General features: G+C 44.9%; 3 protein-coding genes across 3 annotated transcripts; 1 reads left to right on the forward strand and 2 right to left on the reverse strand.

Annotated features, from left to right (window-relative positions):
- Nucleotides 1-4,603: 4,603 nt before the first annotated feature.
- Nucleotides 4,604-8,178, reverse strand: tubb6 (tubulin, beta 6 class V; the record flags this gene model as incomplete). The annotated part of the gene is made up of 5 exons (XM_083673909.1): nucleotides 4,604-5,430; nucleotides 5,525-5,769; nucleotides 7,426-7,536; nucleotides 7,661-7,769; nucleotides 8,122-8,178. 5 exons carry the CDS (start codon nucleotides 8,176-8,178, stop codon nucleotides 4,612-4,614), a joined length of 1,341 nt encoding a protein of 446 aa, XP_083530035.1. The 3' UTR covers nucleotides 4,604-4,611.
- Nucleotides 8,179-11,250: 3,072 nt separating this feature from the next.
- On the reverse strand, nucleotides 11,251-12,405 carry cidea (cell death inducing DFFA like effector a; the record flags this gene model as incomplete). The annotated part of the gene is made up of 3 exons (XM_083682198.1): nucleotides 11,251-11,424; nucleotides 11,706-11,858; nucleotides 12,283-12,405. 3 exons carry the CDS (start codon nucleotides 12,403-12,405, stop codon nucleotides 11,251-11,253), a joined length of 450 nt encoding a protein of 149 aa, XP_083538324.1.
- Nucleotides 12,406-14,302: 1,897 nt separating this feature from the next.
- Nucleotides 14,303-19,190, forward strand: eci2 (enoyl-CoA delta isomerase 2). The gene is made up of 10 exons (XM_083684208.1): nucleotides 14,303-14,422; nucleotides 15,144-15,306; nucleotides 15,555-15,653; nucleotides 15,872-16,051; nucleotides 17,284-17,353; nucleotides 17,495-17,597; nucleotides 17,696-17,816; nucleotides 17,974-18,063; nucleotides 18,322-18,465; nucleotides 18,808-19,190. Exons 1-10 carry the CDS (start codon nucleotides 14,370-14,372, stop codon nucleotides 18,961-18,963), a joined length of 1,179 nt encoding a protein of 392 aa, XP_083540334.1. The 5' UTR covers nucleotides 14,303-14,369; the 3' UTR covers nucleotides 18,964-19,190.
- Nucleotides 19,191-19,722: the final 532 nt, after the last annotated feature.

A 19,722-nucleotide genomic window follows, 5' to 3' on the forward strand; every position in this document is an offset into this window, starting at 1 on the left:
GAAGTGTCCGTCCGGTGTTGGAGAGCTGGGTTGCTGTTGTGGGTCCCTGCCCTGGGAGCAGGCTCCGGTTTCCCCAACTGCTGCCCATGGTGGCTGGCTGGCTGGTTGGCTGGTTGTTGCTTGTCTGGAGCCCCCTCTTTGTGTGTGTGTGCGTGTGTGTGTGTGTGTTTGTGTGTGTGTGTGTGTGTGTGTGTGAGTGTGTGTGTGTGTGTTTGTGTGTGTGTGTGTGTGTGTGTGTGAGTGTGTGTGTGTGTGTGTGTGTGTGTGTGTGTCTGTGTGTCTGTGTCTGTGTGTGTGTGTGTGTGTGAGCACCGAGCTCAGTCTCACATGCTCAGCCCCATTCCGCTTCCTTCCTCCTTCAGTCAGACTGGCTCCTTCCTCTGTGTGTGTGTGTGTGCGTGTGTGCGTGCGTGTGTGTGTGTGTGTGTGTGTGTGTGTGTGTGTGTGTGTGTGAGAGAGAGAGAGAGAGAGAGAATGTGAGGTTTTCCTGAATGAACACTGCCAAGTGTGCTGACTGTGAAGCGCAAGAGTGAAAGCACAGCCAGTCAGCTCCTCTGAGCGACTCAACTACGTCTTATCAAACTGGATAGACTCCCCTGCAGTACCTCCCTCCTCCCCTTCACTCCCTCTCTTCTCCCTCTCCCCCTCTATACTTTATATCATTCCCCGGCTCTCTCTCTCTCTTTCGCTCTCTGCCTATCAGTCTCACTCTCTTTTTCCAACTCTCTCACACCCCACCTTTCCCCCCTCTGCTTCCCTCCCCCTCCTCGTGGGTTTGCCTTCCCTTTGGGTCGCCAGGACAACCCTCTTTTTCCCCGTTTCCACGGCAGCCAGGGCTTCTCTAATACACAGTCCCCTTGCAGCTGTGTCTGCTGAGTGTTCTGCCAACTCTCCCCTCCCCCCCCCCCCTGCCCCCCATCTCTCTCTCTCTCTCTCTCTCTCCCTCTCTCTCTCTCTCTCTCTCCCTCTCTCACTCTCTCTCTCTCTCCCTCTCTCTCTCTCTCCCTCTCTCTCTCTCCCTCTCTCTCTCTCTCTCTCTCTCCCTCACTCTCTCTCTCTGTCGTAACTGTATTCTTTATGCCAATCGCCACAGGTAGAATTATACAAATAAAACAAACATCCTAAGGCTTGTCGTGTTATTGGCATATTTGTAAATGACAATACAATTCTGTTGATTAAATATGACAGGCATCAACTGATCGGTGAAGTCGCATTTTGTCTGGAAGATGTTAAAGAATCGGGTTTTTAGAGAGAAGACAGAGCTCACTAAAAGGTTAATCTTTGAGATGGTTAAAATAGTTTAACTTTCTAATTTTGGTTCTGCAGTCTCAAGAGAACTTCTCATTCTCGCTCTCTCTTTCTCAAGGGAGGTTTTTTCGTTTTTTTTTGTGTGTCCAGAATGTCTAATGACTTCTCAGAGAAACCACTGTCGTCCTTGCCAAGTACCTGGAATATTCATATATTTAGCAGAGAGTTTTGTGTCATTTTAATTGCCAATTAAACAGCCCAGTGTACTTCGTGAGGCTCTTCAGTGTTGGCAGATGATCTGACACACTTTTCTCCAATCTCATTAATACTATCACCTCATCTGATACTGGGTAGATTCTAATGGTGCAACACCATTTCCAAAACGCTGGATGAGCATATATTCTAACTGGGGGTTATATCCAATTACAGCTACAGTAACCTTGAAACTGAAAAATGTCATATATGTAAAGCATAAAGACATATAACACATGCATCTCTAATTATCTCCAATAGTGGGCAAAACAGTGCATAAGGCGTCATATACATTAGCATTGAATGATGTAAATAAATCATACAGTAAATAAAAGATGTATTCTGAATAATGAAATGTTTGATTTCAATATGTTGCATTTGATTATGTCTTGCAGACTAAAAATCACTCAGTTCATTGGTAACCTGGGTAGTCTTGTAATGGATTCATCGTATCAGAACTACGACTCAATCAATCAAAATCTTGGTAAGTCTCTGAATATACATAACTTTCACTATAGAGTTCAAATCCAAATATATTAATATACCATCTTTGTAGACTGCACTTAGAGGTTGACATGCAAAGCTTTGTCACCTGTAGAAAGCTGTATTACAGCACCATCTAGTGGTCAAATTAAACAACAACAAATTAAAGGATTAACTCATATTTACATCTAAAATCATGTTGTCTATAATCTTGCTCATTACTTTTAAAGTTTGGAAGAGATATTGGAATTCAAATCCAGCTCAATACCAGTTCTTGAGTTGTTTACAACAATGACTCACAATGAGTCAGAGGGTCTGATTTTGTTTCAAATGTGTGTAATCACTAAATCTTTTCAGCTTCAGTAACTATGCACCATTCACCACATGCAACAGATTTTCTGTTTGTTTATTTATTGTGTTCAACCAGACTGAACGCTCCAAGGATAGCATTAGTATCATAATCCGAGGCTATCATTAGCTATCCTCAAGAAAGAGCTATGGTAGCATCAAGTTGTTCCCACAGTAGGCCAGACCTGGCATCAGCTCACCCTGCCCAAACCCTAACCTTACATACAAGGGGGAAAAAAACACAGCACTAACCCTAACTCAAGATCAGTGTCTTGGGGCAACATCAACCAACTTCATCGACACACACATACAACACATACCACGCCCATTGCTACGTCCAGCTGGCCCTTATTTGGTGATATTCATAACCCAGCCTCTGGGCAACACACAGCCATCCCATAATAGGCAGCAGGGTTCTGCTTGCGTGAGCGCTGCAGAGAGACTTGACTTGGTCGTGGGAGGCTTTTATGGGGGTCTTAAGCAGCAGTTAATGTAGCGTTGTCTCTCAGTCAGCTGTGATTCTTCTCAATGGAGGGACTCTTCAAACTTACAAATATGCCTTGACAATGTATGTCACATTAATTTGGAGATGTTAATGTAATGACGATATTTATTCATGATTATTTCACTTACTGCTAAGACCTTTTGAGTATGTTTACACATTGCTGCCCAGGGATAAAGGCCCGGCCATGTGGGGAACACATTTCACAAGGCCCTTATGGAGAGCTTAGAGCTGTGATTTGTGCTGTATACACTCCATGTGGTAGGGACTCCTTACAGGGATAAACATAGATTTCAGATACCAGATAACACCTAAACAATCACTGAGGAGGAAACGCTTCATCAATATCATGGCTGCTGGCCTTGGTCTGAATCGACATGTGAATGAACACAGTCTTCATTGGTGGGGACTTCAAGCTGTTGATCCGGGGCCCATTCCCTGTTGGTCACAACAGGAATATGTTGATGACATACATTGAGATACAGGTACGATAAATAGACTGTCCATCACATGCAGTGATTTTATGCGCACACGCACACGCACACGCACACGCACCCACCCACCCACACTATGCCCTGCTATTCTGGGTAGCATGACTCAGACCAACTGGCCCACTTTTCCTCCAGCTGACTGCCCAGCCTCAGTGAACAGAAAGTATCTGGGATGCCAGCTGTGCATACCAGGCCAAGCCCTACCGGGGCCACATACTGTACGTCCAGCCCTCAGAGACAAATCCACAAGGAGTAACTGATAGTTAAAGCATGAATCGAAATTCAATTAAACCGTTTAATTTACTGGATTGAAAGTGAACCGTCCCCAACCCTGGTTGCAGTACTGTCTAACTCAGTTCTACAGTGTGTGTATGGTATCAGTCTCATCAAGGCTATGAATAGATTGACATAGTTGTACCCAGACTGGACATTCCCCATTGTTAACTCTGCAGTTCTAAGTACAGAACGCCTTGCTCAGCAGCTGTTGTGAAATGTGTGTGCGTGTGTGTGCGGTGTGTGTGTGTGTTTTAAAGGGTATAAAGGGTGGGGGATTTACCCCCAGCGTTGCCATGTCCAGGCCTGTCTGTATTACATGGCCTGCCAAATGGATGTGGACAAAGCACTTGGCAGTGGTAATGACTGTCTCTCTTTCTCTGGCCCCTAAATAGAAGTGCTAGGAAATCAAGTTCCAAACACAATAGGTGGACAGAGAGAGATTAACAAGCTGTTGACTATGTACTTTTCATTGCAGCCCATTATTCAGCCATAGAGAGCTAAAGGCTAGACCAGCTAAGCATTTGCACCAGTGCAAAAAAATGAGCCTGCTATTTCAGAGAGAATAAAAACTCCAAGGTAGAATAAAGATTGAGAGAGGGTATAGATTTCCAGGGAAAATGTTTCATATTTCTGATTTGTTTTTGTGTATTTTATTCCACTCCAAAAAAAAAAAAATAATAATAATAAAGTAAAATTTGCACTGGTGTAGATGCTTAATCAATATGCGCTTATCAAATATATTTAGTCAAACAAAACTTGTCACGCAAGTAACATGAACGCAGAGGAATCCATCAGATCCTGAAATACACAGCACACCGTACAAAACTTCACTGGACAAAAACTCAACATAGAAAACATTCAAAGGTCTTTGAAGGGTTTTATTTCAACCACTCTTTGTTTCTCTTCCAAGACCTCAGAAAATTCACAGTTTCAAAAACGAACAACGTCGAAAACACAATACAGTACAAAAAAAATCTCCTGTCCCTAGAAACACACGGGGCGCCATTCTCCTTACTCATTGATCTCCTCTTCCTCGTCCTCGAAAGTCTCCTCGTCGTCGTTGGCGGTGGCCTCCTGGTACTGCTGGTACTCAGACACCAGGTCGTTCATGTTGCTCTCCGCCTCAGTGAACTCCATCTCGTCCATGCCCTCGCCCGTGAACCAGTGCAGGAAGGCCTTACGGCGGAACATAGCGGAGAACTGCTCAGAGATCCGCTTGAACAGCTCCTGGATGGCCGTGCTGTTGCCAATGAATGTGGACGCCATTTTGAGTCCCCGAGGCGCAATGTCACAGACCGCCACTTTCACGTTGTTGGGGATCCACTCCACAAAGTAGCTGCTGTTCTTGTTCTGGACCGCTAGCATCTGCTCGTCCACCTCCTTCATGGACATGGGCCCACGGAACACCGTGGCCACCGTCAGGTAGCGACCGTGCCTCGGGTCGCACGCTGCCATCATGTTCCGGGCGTCGAACATCTGCTGGGTGAGCTCTGGCACGGTGAGGGCGCGGTACTGCTGGCTCCCCCGGGCAGTGAGAGGGGCGAAGCCTGGCATGAAGAAGTGTAGCCGGGGGAAGGGCACCATGTTGACGGCCAGTTTACGGAGGTCGGCGTTGAGCTGGCCGGGGAAGCGCAGCGAGGTGGTGACCCCGCTCATGGTGGAGGAGACGAGGTGGTTGAGGTCACCGTAGGTGGGCGTGGTCAGTTTAAGCGTGCGGAAGCAGATGTCGTAGAGGGCCTCGTTGTCGATGCAGTAGGTCTCGTCTGTGTTCTCCACCAGCTGGTGAACGGAGAGGGTGGCGTTGTAGGGCTCCACCACCGTGTCTGACACCTGGAGAGAAAGAGTGGAGGGAAAAGAGAGGCGTCTCTGTCATTCCTGAGAACGTCATCCATGTATCTGACAAGTTGAAGTGCAGGTACAGTACCTTGGGTGAGGGCATGACGCTGAAGGTGTTCATGATGCGGTCGGGGTACTCCTCCCGGATCTTGCTGATGAGCAGGGTGCCCATGCCCGACCCGGTGCCCCCTCCGAGGGAGTGAGTGAGCTGGAAGCCCTGGAGGCAGTCGCAGTGCTCACACTCCTTCCTCACCACGTCCAGGACAGAGTCCACCAGCTCGGCTCCCTCCGTGTAGTGTCCCTTGGCCCAGTTGTTCCCTGCACCTGTCTGCCCTGCACAGGCAGCAAAAACAGGAAGGCAGAGAATCAGTGAAATCCTATATGCCAGTAGCCTTAAACCATTGCACCAGTCGTGAATGATATATCACCCAGCCCTAGACGAAAAGATCAGTGGGGTCAGATCTAGTGTGTGTGTGCGTGTGTGTGCGTGTGTGTGCGTGCGTGTGTGTGGTTAACTTCTCGTTAGGAAAGAAAGTCAATCAAAATGTCTACTACATATCCCATTGGGAGTTGAAAGTTTATAAAACAAATCTCTAAAGTATTTAAACAAGAATCCAGGTTGAGTCTGGCATTTGTACAAGCTCCATGTCAAATAGTTTTCCACTGTGCCGCTCGAGGAAAGCTACTGTAGATGACTGTGTTTACATTTACATTTTACATTTATGGCTTTTAGCAGACGCCTTTATCCAAAGCGACTTACAACAAATACATTTGTTTAAGTAAGTGAATCATCTATCCATCAGTCATCATAAGGTAAAGTAATCAATACTCAGACCAGGGGCCATTCGCAGTCACAATGCTTGAAGAAGGATTTAAAAAAAAAAAGAAAGAAATTATTAACAGGAGAGAAACTTGTACAGTGTTTCCATCCCCTGACAACTAGCTGGCAGCGACTGTATGCTTGATATATAGTAGCCCAATAAGGGTCTAGAGCATGGGTGTCAAACATATTCCACAGAGGGCCTAGTGTCTACAGGTTTTTGCTCTTCCCATCTACTTGATTGATGAATTAAGGTCACTAATTAGTATGGAACTCCCCTCACCTGGTTGACAAGGTCTTAATTGAAAGAAATAAACAAAAGCCTGCTGACACTCGGCCCTCCATGGAATGAGTTTGACACCTGTGGTCTTGAGAGACTACGGTACACTTGAGTAGTAAACTGGACTGGAAAACCACATGACGATCATCGTGGATGTGCGAGAAAATGTTAATAAAGCGTTCATGATAGCATGATAAAAATATGACGACAACGCTGATGCTAAAACATCTTGTCTGTGCAGTTTATTGTCACATGCTGTATGTTCTGTATTTGCTGGTCACCATTTTATACCACCATTGTGCTCCTCTGTGGCTCAGCTGGTAGAGCATGGTGCTTAACAACGCTTAGGTTGTGGGTTTGATTCCTACTGGGACCATATATACTGAAATGTATGCACACACTGCAATGTAAGGCGCTTTGGATAAAAGTGTCAGCTAAATGGCATATTATTTTATTATTATTATTATTATACAATATGCAAGGTCAGGCTATCACAAGGACTGGCATACCTTCTTGGCAATAGCATGGAGCGCTGAGGCCTTCATAGAACACAACCTCATGCTTCTTCCACATAGTTTACATTCACTTCACATGTCACACACATTGTGTATGCTGCTAATATGAGTGATCAACTCTGTCTCAAAACTCACGAGTTTCATTCGAGGGAACTTGATTTGGACTGGGGATGTGTTTAAAATGTGTTACTGACAAGGCCCCTGCAGATACTGTAGCGACTAAAACGTCTCATTGAGGGCACCCGTCTGTCAGAACCCCCATTGTTCACTGCACCATTGAGACCCATAGGTAGAAGACGTTTGGGGTCTGCTACGACACTTGACTGATTGAACTTGATCACCATAATTATTGGTAAGAGAAATTAGATTCTTACCGAAGATGAAGTTGTCAGGTCTAAACAGCTGTCCAAAGGACCCTGAGCGAACACTGTCCATGGTGCCAGGCTCTAAGTCCACCAGCACCGCCCTGGGGACATATTTATGTGCTACACAAAGAGAAAGAAAGGATAGCCAATGTATTAATTGTAATGCCTATTTTATTGTATTCTCTAACCTGTAGTAAATATGGAACAAGTAAAAAAAAAAACGCCCCAACACACACACACTTACAGGAAGCTTCGTTGTAGTACACATTAATCCTGTCAAGTTGAAGGGTTGAGTCGCCCACATAGTTTCCTGCAGGATCAATGCCATGTTCATCGCTGATAACTTCCCAAAACTGCCGAGTCCCCAGGACAGGAGGAAAACAGAACACAGTTGAAACTCTTCAATTAAACTCATATTAGTAGAAAATAAAACTTTTTTTGTCAGCATAGTCTTTTTTACTGGAGTTTAAATTCTCGGAATAATTCGCCCATATGTATCATGCCACTCCTTGAGAGCAGCATGGACCGTTAGTGTTTTTGGCCTACACATTAATGAATGGCAATTGACCTGATTTGTTTGCATTATCAATGGGCTATGATAAGAATCGCTTTTTTATATATCAGGCTATTTGCTATTCACAAAACTTAGTAAACTATCTGCCATTCAATTCTCAATTAAAACACAGACCAGTTTACTAAACCTACCTTAGTGCCAATCTGATTCCCGCATTGGCCAGCTTGTATATGAACAATTTCTCTCATTTTGTCTGTGGGAGGGTGTCCGGGCCTGTGCTTGCGGCGGGCGAATGTGCGTGCGCCCCGGTGTAGCTCAGAGCAGTATGAACAGTGGGAGGGTGGGATTCCTCTCCTTTCCCCGAGCTGGCGTCAGACCACGCCCCGACATTGACGCACCAGACAGCTGTCTACTGTCAAGCCGTCCGTTCATTTCCCCCTCGGTTGAAGTTATGTATTTGAATTAGATCGGGCTGTTGGACTGGACATATTCATAGAAGGATGCTGTGGAATTGAATCAAATTGATGTTGTAAGCCTACCAGGGAACTACAAATGTAGTTGCGCGCAGATGAAGTCGACACCTCTCCACAGTTTACATCGTAGTTAATTGATGACAGGATGACTGAAACAGATAAATGTACAATAGCTTACCATCTGGATCATATTTTTATGGTTAATTGTTAATACAGTTCACAACTTAGCTATTGCATTAGTTGTTGTGGTCAAATAGTTGACCCTGTATCTATTCCAATGCTTTGCAGGTGTAGCGGATGTGATTTGGAATCACGCTCTCCCGATGAGGTAGCCCTGCCTGTGACTTCTTAGCCCAGATACAACACGCATGTCCTGTCGGTATAACAGTTCACTTCTGTGGCATCCATGCGAAAGGTCCCACAGGAATCAAAGTACAGTTCCTCACACTGGCTGTTATATGCAGCATACAGGACCAGTCTTACAGGAGACCAATGACAGGATATCCATCCCAAAAGGCAGGGAAGAACATTGTGTACAGAATCCTGTCTAAATCAAAATTAGGTCTACGCCATTACTCAACACTTAAACCACTTCGAACTGGCGTAGCACCATTGGTGGTGTAGCCAGTTGCTGCTTTAAGTTGAAAGGTTTGATAAAGGGTAAAAAGCCAATTGTGCAAATATATTCTAAACCTCAGTTAGCTGGAATTCATCAATCTTTGGCTCTACATGACCAACTGAGAGCACCCTATGTTCAAGTGAACAGTCAGTAGAGGACCTACAGTACATCACACTGTACAGCAAACAATGAAATCAGTGCATCAACTGTGCAAAAACTTTATTTATAGATTTGACAGGCAAAAACATTCTGTGACATTTTTCATTTCTGAACATGACAATGCTGACTTTATTTTTTTTATTTTTATTATTATTCATTATTATTAAGTGCAGAGTTAAAACAATGATATTGCTCCACATCAGCCACATACCAACCACAAATCAACCCCTACCGCCAAGGTTCTCCTGTAGGTCCTAGAGGATTGAATAGGTGTAGGACATACTGTAGTTAACGTAGCCCCCATCTTGCCCTCAGATTGGGCAGGTGAAATTTGCCATATTGCTATCCGATACGCTCATACACACTACCTAGGGAGTAGGGGCTCAGTGTTGATTCGGCTGATTCAGCACAAACCACTCAGAGCAACATCAGACATGCTGGCCAATCCACTCACCCCCTCACCCCCCCCCCCCATTCCCCCACAGTTAAAAGCTGACAGAATGAGGACATTCACAGAAAAGAAAAAAAAAGAAACACATTCTGGTCTAAAAACTAAATCAGAATTTGACCACAGAAAACGATTGTCTAAAACAGCCTTTAAAAGACCCTGGTCTGGATCGTGGGGTCCTGTTAGCCCAACCGGTCCACTGTTGTCTTGTGTGTCTCCTTTAAGGTCCGACCGCAGCTAATGTTTAGTCTCATACATCCATTATGTCTTTGAGTTAGCAGGCACCTTTAACATGTTCCATCCAACATTGGATTATTTATAAAAAAAATAAATAAAAAAAATCAACGTCTTCATGAAACAGTTTCATAAGTGTTACACAGCGTTCAGCCAATCAGGTTTCCCAAAATAAAAGTAACATTTGAAAATAAATGCAATGCACACTAAACAAGTAAGCATCACTTTGATTTTTAACTTTTATACTTTTTTTTTAGGCAACCTGAATACATTGCAGGCCTAACACTTATGGAAACAACACAGAAGAAGCACGACCCACTTAGAAAATTCTGTTTTATGAAGATGTTGGGCATATTGACAATTTATTTTCAGTTTAAGACTTTGATAGGTAGTCAAGAGGAAACCAACACTGTTAGAGCCAGAATGGAGCATGTTAGAGCCAGAATGGAGCACGTTAAAGGTGCCTGCTAACTTGAGGACAGAACGGATGTCTGAGCCTTAACATTAGCTGCGGTCAGACGAGAGAGGACTCAAAGACAGTATAAGCAGTGACCTCTAACGGCCGGTCAGGCTAAGGTCCTGTCCGGGAAACCGACCAATGGCCAAGGCCTAGTAGTCATCCCTGATGCACTGCAGCATGTACGAGGATACGTACAGAAGTAAGTGGCCAGCAACTCTAATCACATTCATCAGGCAATGCAGGAGAGACCTACAAGATGGAGGGAGGGAGGGAGGGATGAATATTTCATGTTACAACTGGTGCATAATTCTGCCTTTTGAAATCCAGTCATCGATTCTGAATAAACTGATGGTCAACATCAAAGAGATGCCATGGTAAACGCTAGCGAATACATCAGTATTTCATTTTATTTTTTTATTTTTTAATCTCTTCAATCACTTGGGCTCGAAACGGAGCTTGAGCCTCTACATCATATCGATCAGTCAATGAGTCATGGTAGACACTCCCATTTGAAACTCAGTATTCTTTTAAAAAGCTTTGCGTCCTTCCTTTCTACAATTCTAGCAAAAATAAACACAACATCCATAATGTAGCTGTTTAGTATCTATTAGTTACTAGTTTCAAAATTCTATTTGAACCTGGCGTGCGTGTGCGTGTGTGTGTGTGTGTGTGTGTGCCGCATAGACTAAATGTGTGAGCCTGACACAATGGGGACCTGTTTTTTGGCTCTAGACCAAATGTTCAACTTCCACAGTCCTTCAAGAATGGCCTTTATCTCAAAACATTCACCCATGGCTTGTGACTTCAAATGGTGTGCCCACTCAAAACCCTCATCACACATTAATTGCCCCTTTGAAATATCGGTAGTAGCTGGCCAATTATACTCAGTATATTATAACGGTACCACTGCAACAGTGATTGGTATACTCACCTCAACATATGCTTGGCTCGTAGGCATTTGATGTCGTAGGAAATTGTGTAGATGTCGTGAAGCTTTGCCTTGATGGTCAAGCAGCCGATGAAGTCTTTGGGGTTCAGCTTGTAAAGGTCAACACTCAACTTGGCTATTCCAATCTTGGACTGCTTGAAACTTGGGAGATTCTGTGCAGAAATGGACAAAGGACCATGTCAGAGTAGATCCATCACGGTGACCATAATCACGTTTTTATGAATTGTTCTCATTCTACTGGTCTATATGCAAAAGAAACCAGAGGTACAGCAGCAGAACATACTTTGATCCAGACCCCTTCAATCCACACAGGTAAAACTTTGACAGTGTCACCATCTTGTGGCAAAAGAAGAGAAACTGCACATCACAAATGGAGCATTTTATCTGATTGCTGTAGCCCTGAAAGGAACCCTAAAATTCTAGAATAGACTACCTTGTTCAGGGTCCACTCCTCTCCCTTCCCCAGCACCATAAGCTGTGTGTTGGTGGGCAGGGACTGGAAGAAGGCCTCAGAGTCCACCACAGTCCCATCCTCCTCAAGGACCAGGGTCAGGACCTGACACGTCAACAGGAATGCACTGGCCATCTGGGCAGGAGAAGGAGAATTACATTGACACAGTCTGACTTGAGAAGGACAACTATATTTTCCACTCTGAGGCGTAATGCGTTGAGCAAGAGACGGAAAACTAGATTAAACATTATTGTTTCAATGAGGCGTAGAGTATTTGCTGTACTTGTATAGAACTATGCCTTTAAGGATATATTCCATCGATGAAATGTCTGGTCTGACCACAATTAACTGCCTTATACCTCTCAAGGTGGAAGTGGCCACAAACCACAGACCTATAATCAGATCATCCTACCCCCTTACCCTCGTCTTTACCTTAACCATCACCAGTGGTGAGGGGCTACTCTCTCTATATATATCTATATCTAAAGCTACGTACATTGCAGTGAGTGCATACATTTTTCAGTATATATGGTCCCAGCGGGAACCTCTCTTGCCTTACCTTGTCCAGGAGGTCACCAATGGAGGTTGCCATGAGGCACTTCCTCTGCCTTCGACTATGGGTGCACACCTTGAAGGGGCGGGGTTGGCATGGCACGACACGCTGCGTGATAGTTGTCTGCATGGAGAGGACTGACCTGCAGGGATGATCAACATCTTCAGTAAAGAATGAACGGCTCATTTTGACAAGAGGTTTATAACAAAAGGTGTGAAGAATGCAAGTGGAACTCTCCACTGCAAACTCAAACCAAGCACCGTCTTAAAATGTTGTGAATGGTCCAAATGTTGGCAAGAACATTGTTAGAAATGGTCCTTGGTAAAAAAAAAAAAAAGAAGAAAAAATAGGCTGTTCTCCCAGCTAGCCAGCTATTCAAGGTTTGCGTTTCATGCCCAAACACGTGATGGAGTCTAAACTCTGTTTGCTGCCAATTGCGGGGACCTTCACATTTTTATTACAGGCAACTATAAACATTCAGCGTTGGTCGTCTGACAGAAGACATTTGTCACAGCATTATATAGACACACACACAGTAAATTATACAATTAGTATTCCATTAAATCCATTTTAATGGTGCAATCTTTTTTGTGCGTGTATGTATGTGTGTATATATATACACACACACACAAAAGCCCAAAGATTGATGTACCTATTACAGATTGCCCCTTTAAGTTATGATTTAACAAATAAATATGGGCAAAACTTTTATGAAAACGACTTGGAGCACGTGTACAACACAACAAAGATAAAGGGCTTATTTGACTTCAAAACGTAACGCCACTAAAATTCAGGCGAGGGTGGGGGCAGTGCAAGTGCATCTGTGCAGTGTCAAGTTGGACAATGAAGTTCAATTCAGGTAGCACTGCTTGAAAACATGATGGCTGTTGAATTCCTCAATAAAATGCCCTATGAATTCTCTTTGAATAATCACCACAACACAATCATCAACTGAAGATATGTGCAACCAATCTCTCAAATACCATAATGATTTGTATCCTACCACAGTTTACACTGATTCAGTGTCAAGGTGAGAAACTGCTCTCTCCCACTAAAATCATGCAACAGGTAGCCCATTGATATGGCGCTTATCAACGCTGGTCCGTAACTGCTCAAAATGTATTGTCTCAAACACGGTCAAACATTAATTCCTTTGACAAACCGTGCAAATTACGCACCAACTAATGCAGGTATAGGCTACGAATTGAGTGCGACAGGAGGTTAAAGAGACTAATTGAAAACCCAATACAATTAGTGACACCTGCGCACGGTATCCAGGCCTACCTCACCAGAGTCTCGGGGAGAAGTGTTTTCGCATATGCCATACTTGACTGAATATAAATCAGCGCCATTCTGCAGGAACAATGCAGATCTCATTTGTGGCGCAATCGGCTAATGTTCCCTAATCCTCCCCAAATTCAACGAGGTCTGAAGTGACAGGTCGACGTGCTTCTCCCGACCACACCGCTCACTTCGGCACTGCCCAGCAAACGTCTCGTCCTATATGCGTCCGCGCTGGCTTCTTTTTGGCCCTATTTGTCCTTTAGAAATAGCGTAGTGTTGTCTGCTTTAGTTTTTTTTTTTTTTTTAAATCATTTAGATTTTGTTTTCAGACGCAGAGAGCAACACTTTTTTCTTAAATCAATTTCATAATACTCTTTATTGGTTGTCAGTTTGTTAAAATATCAGAAACAACGTGCACTATCCAATGGTACATTTGATTTCATTTAAATAAAAATTGTTCAAGATGTATTAACAAATACATATTGCTGGGGCACGAAATGTCCCGTATTCGTGGAATGACCCACCGACGACATCGCACAAGAGGTTTGTCCATCAGAAGGTACAGGTGCACCGTGTTGCAGAGCAGCCTCCAGTCCGCTGGCGGCAGTGCAGCCCCGCTGACCGTCTCCGTTTGAAGGTTGACAAGAGGATGAACGGGGAGGATTTCTCAGCGGCTTTAGCCAATGGAGGAGGACAACGAAGTGAGAGGGCGGGATCACGATTGTAAACAGCGAATTCACGTCGCCGGTTTTGTCCTGAATAACCAAGTAGCCGAGTACTGCACTTTGGACTGGAATTAATTCACTGCTATGGCTGTTGTACTAAACGTATTTTCACCGTGGCGATTTGTCAGATTTGCCAGGTGAGTTTGAGGACATAATTGCTCGCACAAAGTTTGGATGATGCATAAAAACTCATGTCAGCATTGCCGAGGGTAATGTTGGTTGTGCGCGGTGTCCCGTCTGGGGACGTGGGGTCCCGTCTGGGGACGAGGGGTCGAATACAGAGATAGCGTGTGCTAGCTGTCATTTAGCTATCTAGCTAGCCACAATTCATAGGGAAGCTGAGTGACAGCTATTGTTGCTGGATTGTTTGCCACCTTTAATAAAGGATATTGTTGCAAGGTTGTGCTCTGCTCGACATGCTGGCTTCACCTTCTCTACCGGGGATCAGATTAAATAGACTTTCAACAGTATACTACCTGTAATACCTGTAGGCTAGCAAGCTTATGACCTTTGCTCCACATTCACTGCGGCTCAGCTGCTTTGTGGGTATGGGTGCCTTTGTCCAACCAATGATTAAACGCAACTAGAGGAAAGGTGAAGTGATCATCCCCTGGTGCGGTCCCTATTTTATATCACAAATCCCATCTATGCAATAGATTGTCTGTTATGATTGTTTCACTAGTCTTTATCTCAGGTTCAACGAGTTAAGGCCATTGCTATAACTGTATTATTATCCACTTATATTGCCCTCAACAGAGTCCATATATGTTTTGATGTATGTTTTGCCATCGACAAACAGAGCAGTGTCATTTTCATTAACGGTCACGTCAATAGACTAATTGCCTTGCATGTCCTCAGGGCAGTTCAAGTCTCTCACATTCCCAGTCTGAAGCTGCACACGACGATGTCTGCCATGGGGGCGTCCGTGGAGGAATTCAACCATGCCAAGAGCCAGATGGGCTCGCTGAAGAACGACCCTGGCAATGAGGTTAAGCTCCAAATCTACGCCCTCTTTAAACAGGTAAGACTATAAGACCACTGTTGTGTATGGTTTACCTTGTCTTACCTGGCTTTGTAATACCTTGGCAGGCCACAATAGGGAAGCCCTTCGGACCCCATATACATACAGTTGTGAGGTCCGCTCAGGCTGGTCTTCAGATATCAAGACTGTTGGTCAATCCCAATTTCTGTATTCAAATGAAATCTCTCTCTCTCTCTCTCTCTCTCTCTCTCTCTTTCTGTCCGCTTGTCTTTTCTGTTTCTGACTAGGCTACTCAGGGACAGTGCAACACTCCTAAGCCAGGGATGCTGGACTTTGTCAACAAGGTCAAGTGGGATGCCTGGAAGGGTCTGGGCTCTATATCTCAGGTAAACTGGAGTCTAACATTCAGCATACAATACATTTAGTGTAGGCTTACTTAATTTTTCATGCGTGAACACACAAACACCGACCCAAGCAGACCCAGATAATGTAGACAAGTGGGCATAGTCAGATTTCAAAGCAAACACATTTTATAGGGTTAGGGTTTGAAAATGTGGATTCCTGACTTAGACGTGATCCTTATCTCCCTCTCTGTCTCTCTCAGGAGGATGCCAGGCAGAAGTACGTGGACCTGATTGGCTCTCTGCTGGGTGCCGAGGGCCAGGTCACCGCACAGCCTGCTGGGAGTGCAGCCGCTTACAAGACGTTGCTGGTCACCACAGAGGACAACATCACCACCATCTGCCTCAACAGACCAGAGAGGAAGAATGCCATCACTGTCGAGGTGAGGCCATACAACGTTGTTTAGGGCCACCCCCAAAAACAATGCTACATGCTATTGTTAATATGGTTATTGCATAATTTTCTGATTAGCTGACCCAATGCATGGGTGAAGTGGGCGATTGCATTTGGCCCCCAAATGAAATTATTAGTTTTTTTATTTTTTTATTTGCTTTTCTGGATATTCGTACACTTGATACACTCTGATACTGTTTTGTTTTTTTGCTCCTTCACCTCACTTTTCTGAAAATGAAATCCGTTTAACAATTAGTGAAGTTTGCATGGCCTAAGGGGCGTTTTATTTGTTTGAGGCTAGTGATGCAACAAGGTTTGGGAACAGCAATTACTTAGTAGGCATTCAATTTCTTTTTATGACTACTGCCTTATACACTCACCGGCCACTTTATTAGGTACACCTTGCTAGTACTGGGTTGGACCCCCTTTTGTAGCCCATCTGCTTCAAGGTTTGACGTGTTGTGCATTCAGAGATGGTCTTCTGCATACCTTGGTTGTAACGAGTGGTTATTTGAGTTACTGTTGCCTTTCTATCATCTCAAACCAGTCTGGCCATTCTCCTCTGACCTCTGGCATCAACAAGGCATTTTTGCCCAGAGAACTGTTGCTCACTGGATATTTTCTCTTTTTCGGACCATTCTCTGTAAACCCTAGAGATGGTTGTGTGTGAAAATCCCAGTAGATCAGCAGTTTCTGAAATACTCAGACCAGCCCGTCTGGCACCAACAACCATGCCACGTTCAAAGTCACTTAAATCACCTTTATTCCCCATTCTGATGCTCAGTTTGAACTTCAGCAGGTCGTCTTGACCATGTCTACATGCCTAAATGCAGTGAGTTGCTGCCATGTGATTGGCTGATTAGATATTTGCGTTACCGAGCAGTTGAACAGGTGTACCTAATAAAGTGGCCGGTGAGTGTATATCATAGCTGCTTCATACTGCTTATAAGATAAACACAAATGCGTTGTTGGGGCGCTTAGTGGTGTAGCACACTAATGCGCTTTCCACGTAATCGCAAGGTTCCTGGTTCGATTCCAACCTATCTTGCATGTCATCCCTCCTCTCTCTCTCCCATCCTTCCTGTCAACCTCTACTGTCTCTGTCCCAATAAAGAAGAAATGCCCTAAAAACATATTTTTTTTAAAAACTAAACAAATGCATTGTTTACTGATTCGATCTTTGAAAGTGAATATTGTACCTTTTCACCCCTCTCTGTCCAGATGTACAATGAGATCATCCAAGCTCTGGATGAAGCTGGCAAAGACGACTCTGTCATTACTGTGATGACAGGTATGAAGAAATCCTCTCCCCATCACAGCACACCAGAGGCTTCAGTTCCATGGCATGAACTGTTCCGGCCCTCGCAAGCGCCGTGTGTATGAGTGTAACAGACCCTTGTTGACCAAAGATCTTCTTGTTCACCCCTCCAAGGTAGCGGAGACTTCTATTGCAGTGGCAATGACCTGGCGAACTTCACCAAGGTCCCAGAAGGTGGGATTGTGCAGATGGCCAAGACCTCAGGCGTGTTGCTGAGGTAATCTATTTACCCAAAAGGGACTAGATAACAAATGATTTTCATGACCATAATAGCAGCAATACCCTCTCTGCTTACGTGTATGTGTGTGTGTGTAGCAACTTTGTCAAGGGCTTCATCGACTTCCCTAAGCCCCTGATCGCGGTGGTCAATGGTCCGGCAGTGGGAATTCCAGTGACTCTGCTTGGCCTGTTCGACGTGATCTATGCCACTGAGAGGGTGAGGCGTTTGACTGTGGTTTATTTCATGGTTTGCATAAAAAAAAAGAAAAGAAAAAACACCACTCTACATTCCCCCCCCATTCTCCAATTTAATATGTATTAAATGCAGTTAAGGTTGCCTTTCTTTAGCCTGTGCTTCTCCCCTCTCCTGCCAGGCAACATTACATACCCCCTTCAGCCAGCTGGGCCAGAGCCCCGAGGGGTGCTCCTCCTATACCTTCCCCAAGATCATGGGCGCTGCCAAGGTACCACACACACACACACACACACACACACACACACACACACACACACACACACACACACACCCTTGCTTATTTAGCTGCATCTGTTACACTTCAAACAGAAGCCCTCTTCCAATGTGTAAATCAGGTATGTCTAATAAATGTAACTGTCAAGACTTTGGTTTATTTGCACACAGTCACATCTGATAAAGGCTCAAGACTCCAAACTCAGTTTTTGCTGATCTGATTGGACCTCCTCTCACATGTTGTTACTGCTAGGCCAGTGAGATGCTGCTGTTCAATAAGAAGCTGACAGCCACCCAGGCATGTGAGCAGGGCCTGGTGACTGAGGTATTCCCTGATAGCAGCTTCCAAACAGAGGTGTGGACCAGAATCAAGGCCTACTCCAAACTGCCCAGAAACGTGAGTCTACCCTACGTAGATATCTCCTGCAGTATCACAGTATCAGAACGAACACACACACACACACACACACACACACAGAAATGTGAGTCTTACCTGCATAGATGTCTCCTACAGTATCATAACACACACACACACACACACAACCACTGTATGTTCATTATATCCATTCACTAACTCTGTCTTTGTTTCCTCCCTCCTCACCCTTCCTCCCTCCCTCCACCCCCTCACCCTTCCTCCCTCCCTCCACCCCCTCACCCTTGTCCCCCCTCCACCCCTCACCCTTCCTCCCTCCACCCCTCACCCTTCCTCCCTCCACCCCTCACCCTTGTCCCCCATCAGTCCCTAGCCCTGTCCAAGCAGCTGATCCGGAGGGCGGAGAAGGAGCAGCTCCATGCCGTCAACGACCAGGAGGTGGAGTGCCTGGTGGAGCGCTGGACGTCAGATGAGTGTATGCAGGCCATCATGAACTTCTTCCAGGGCAAGGCCAAGCTGTGAGGAGGGAGCCTTCCCTGACCTCAGAGCCCAACAGACAGAACGTAGCTTGGTAATCACCCCCCGTCCCCCCCAGAAAGACAGTTGAATTACCAATAGGGTTGACATTCCAAGAGTTCAGTCCAAACACCTAGGCCAATTGAAAAGAAATGGCACTTTTGAGTGAATTGAAATGGAATTGACCCCAATTCCATTTCACCCCCACCTCTACATCCACTCAAGCCCCCTGTGGGGGGACATGCAGCGTTCGGCCTGTAGAGGGAGCTACAGGACCGTGGCCGGGGTTGTGTCGGCGAGACTTCCCCGGCCACGGTCCTGTAGCTCCCTCTACAGGCCGAACGCTGCATGTCCCCCCACACCCCCTTACTACTACTACTACTACTACTACTACTACTACAACTACAGCCCCCCCAGTCCACCCCCACCTCTACATCCACTCAAGCCCCCTGACTACGACTACTACAGCCCCCCCCAGTCCACTGTAAGGCTAGGCCAGGTTAGTATCATTGTCCTCTAACCTGGAAAAGGAGGTGACAGAGTCAGTGGGTTAGAGTGTAATGCCGTTCACCAATGAAAAAAATGCCTTTTTTTTTTCCCCTTCAGATTTACTAGAAAAATCTTGTAAATGAATGAATTGTATAGTATAAATAACCACAAGTGTTCTGTACATTATCGATTTCTAACAGCTAGGGTAGGTACTGTATATCTTTAAAGCCATTTTCTGTTTTTCTTTAGTTTGGGCATTCTCTGCATTGAAACGCG

The sequence above is a fragment of the Argentina silus genome (assembly GCF_951799395.1).
Source record: "Argentina silus genome assembly, chromosome: 1".
NCBI classification, from domain to species: Eukaryota; Metazoa; Chordata; class Actinopteri; order Argentiniformes; family Argentinidae; genus Argentina; species Argentina silus.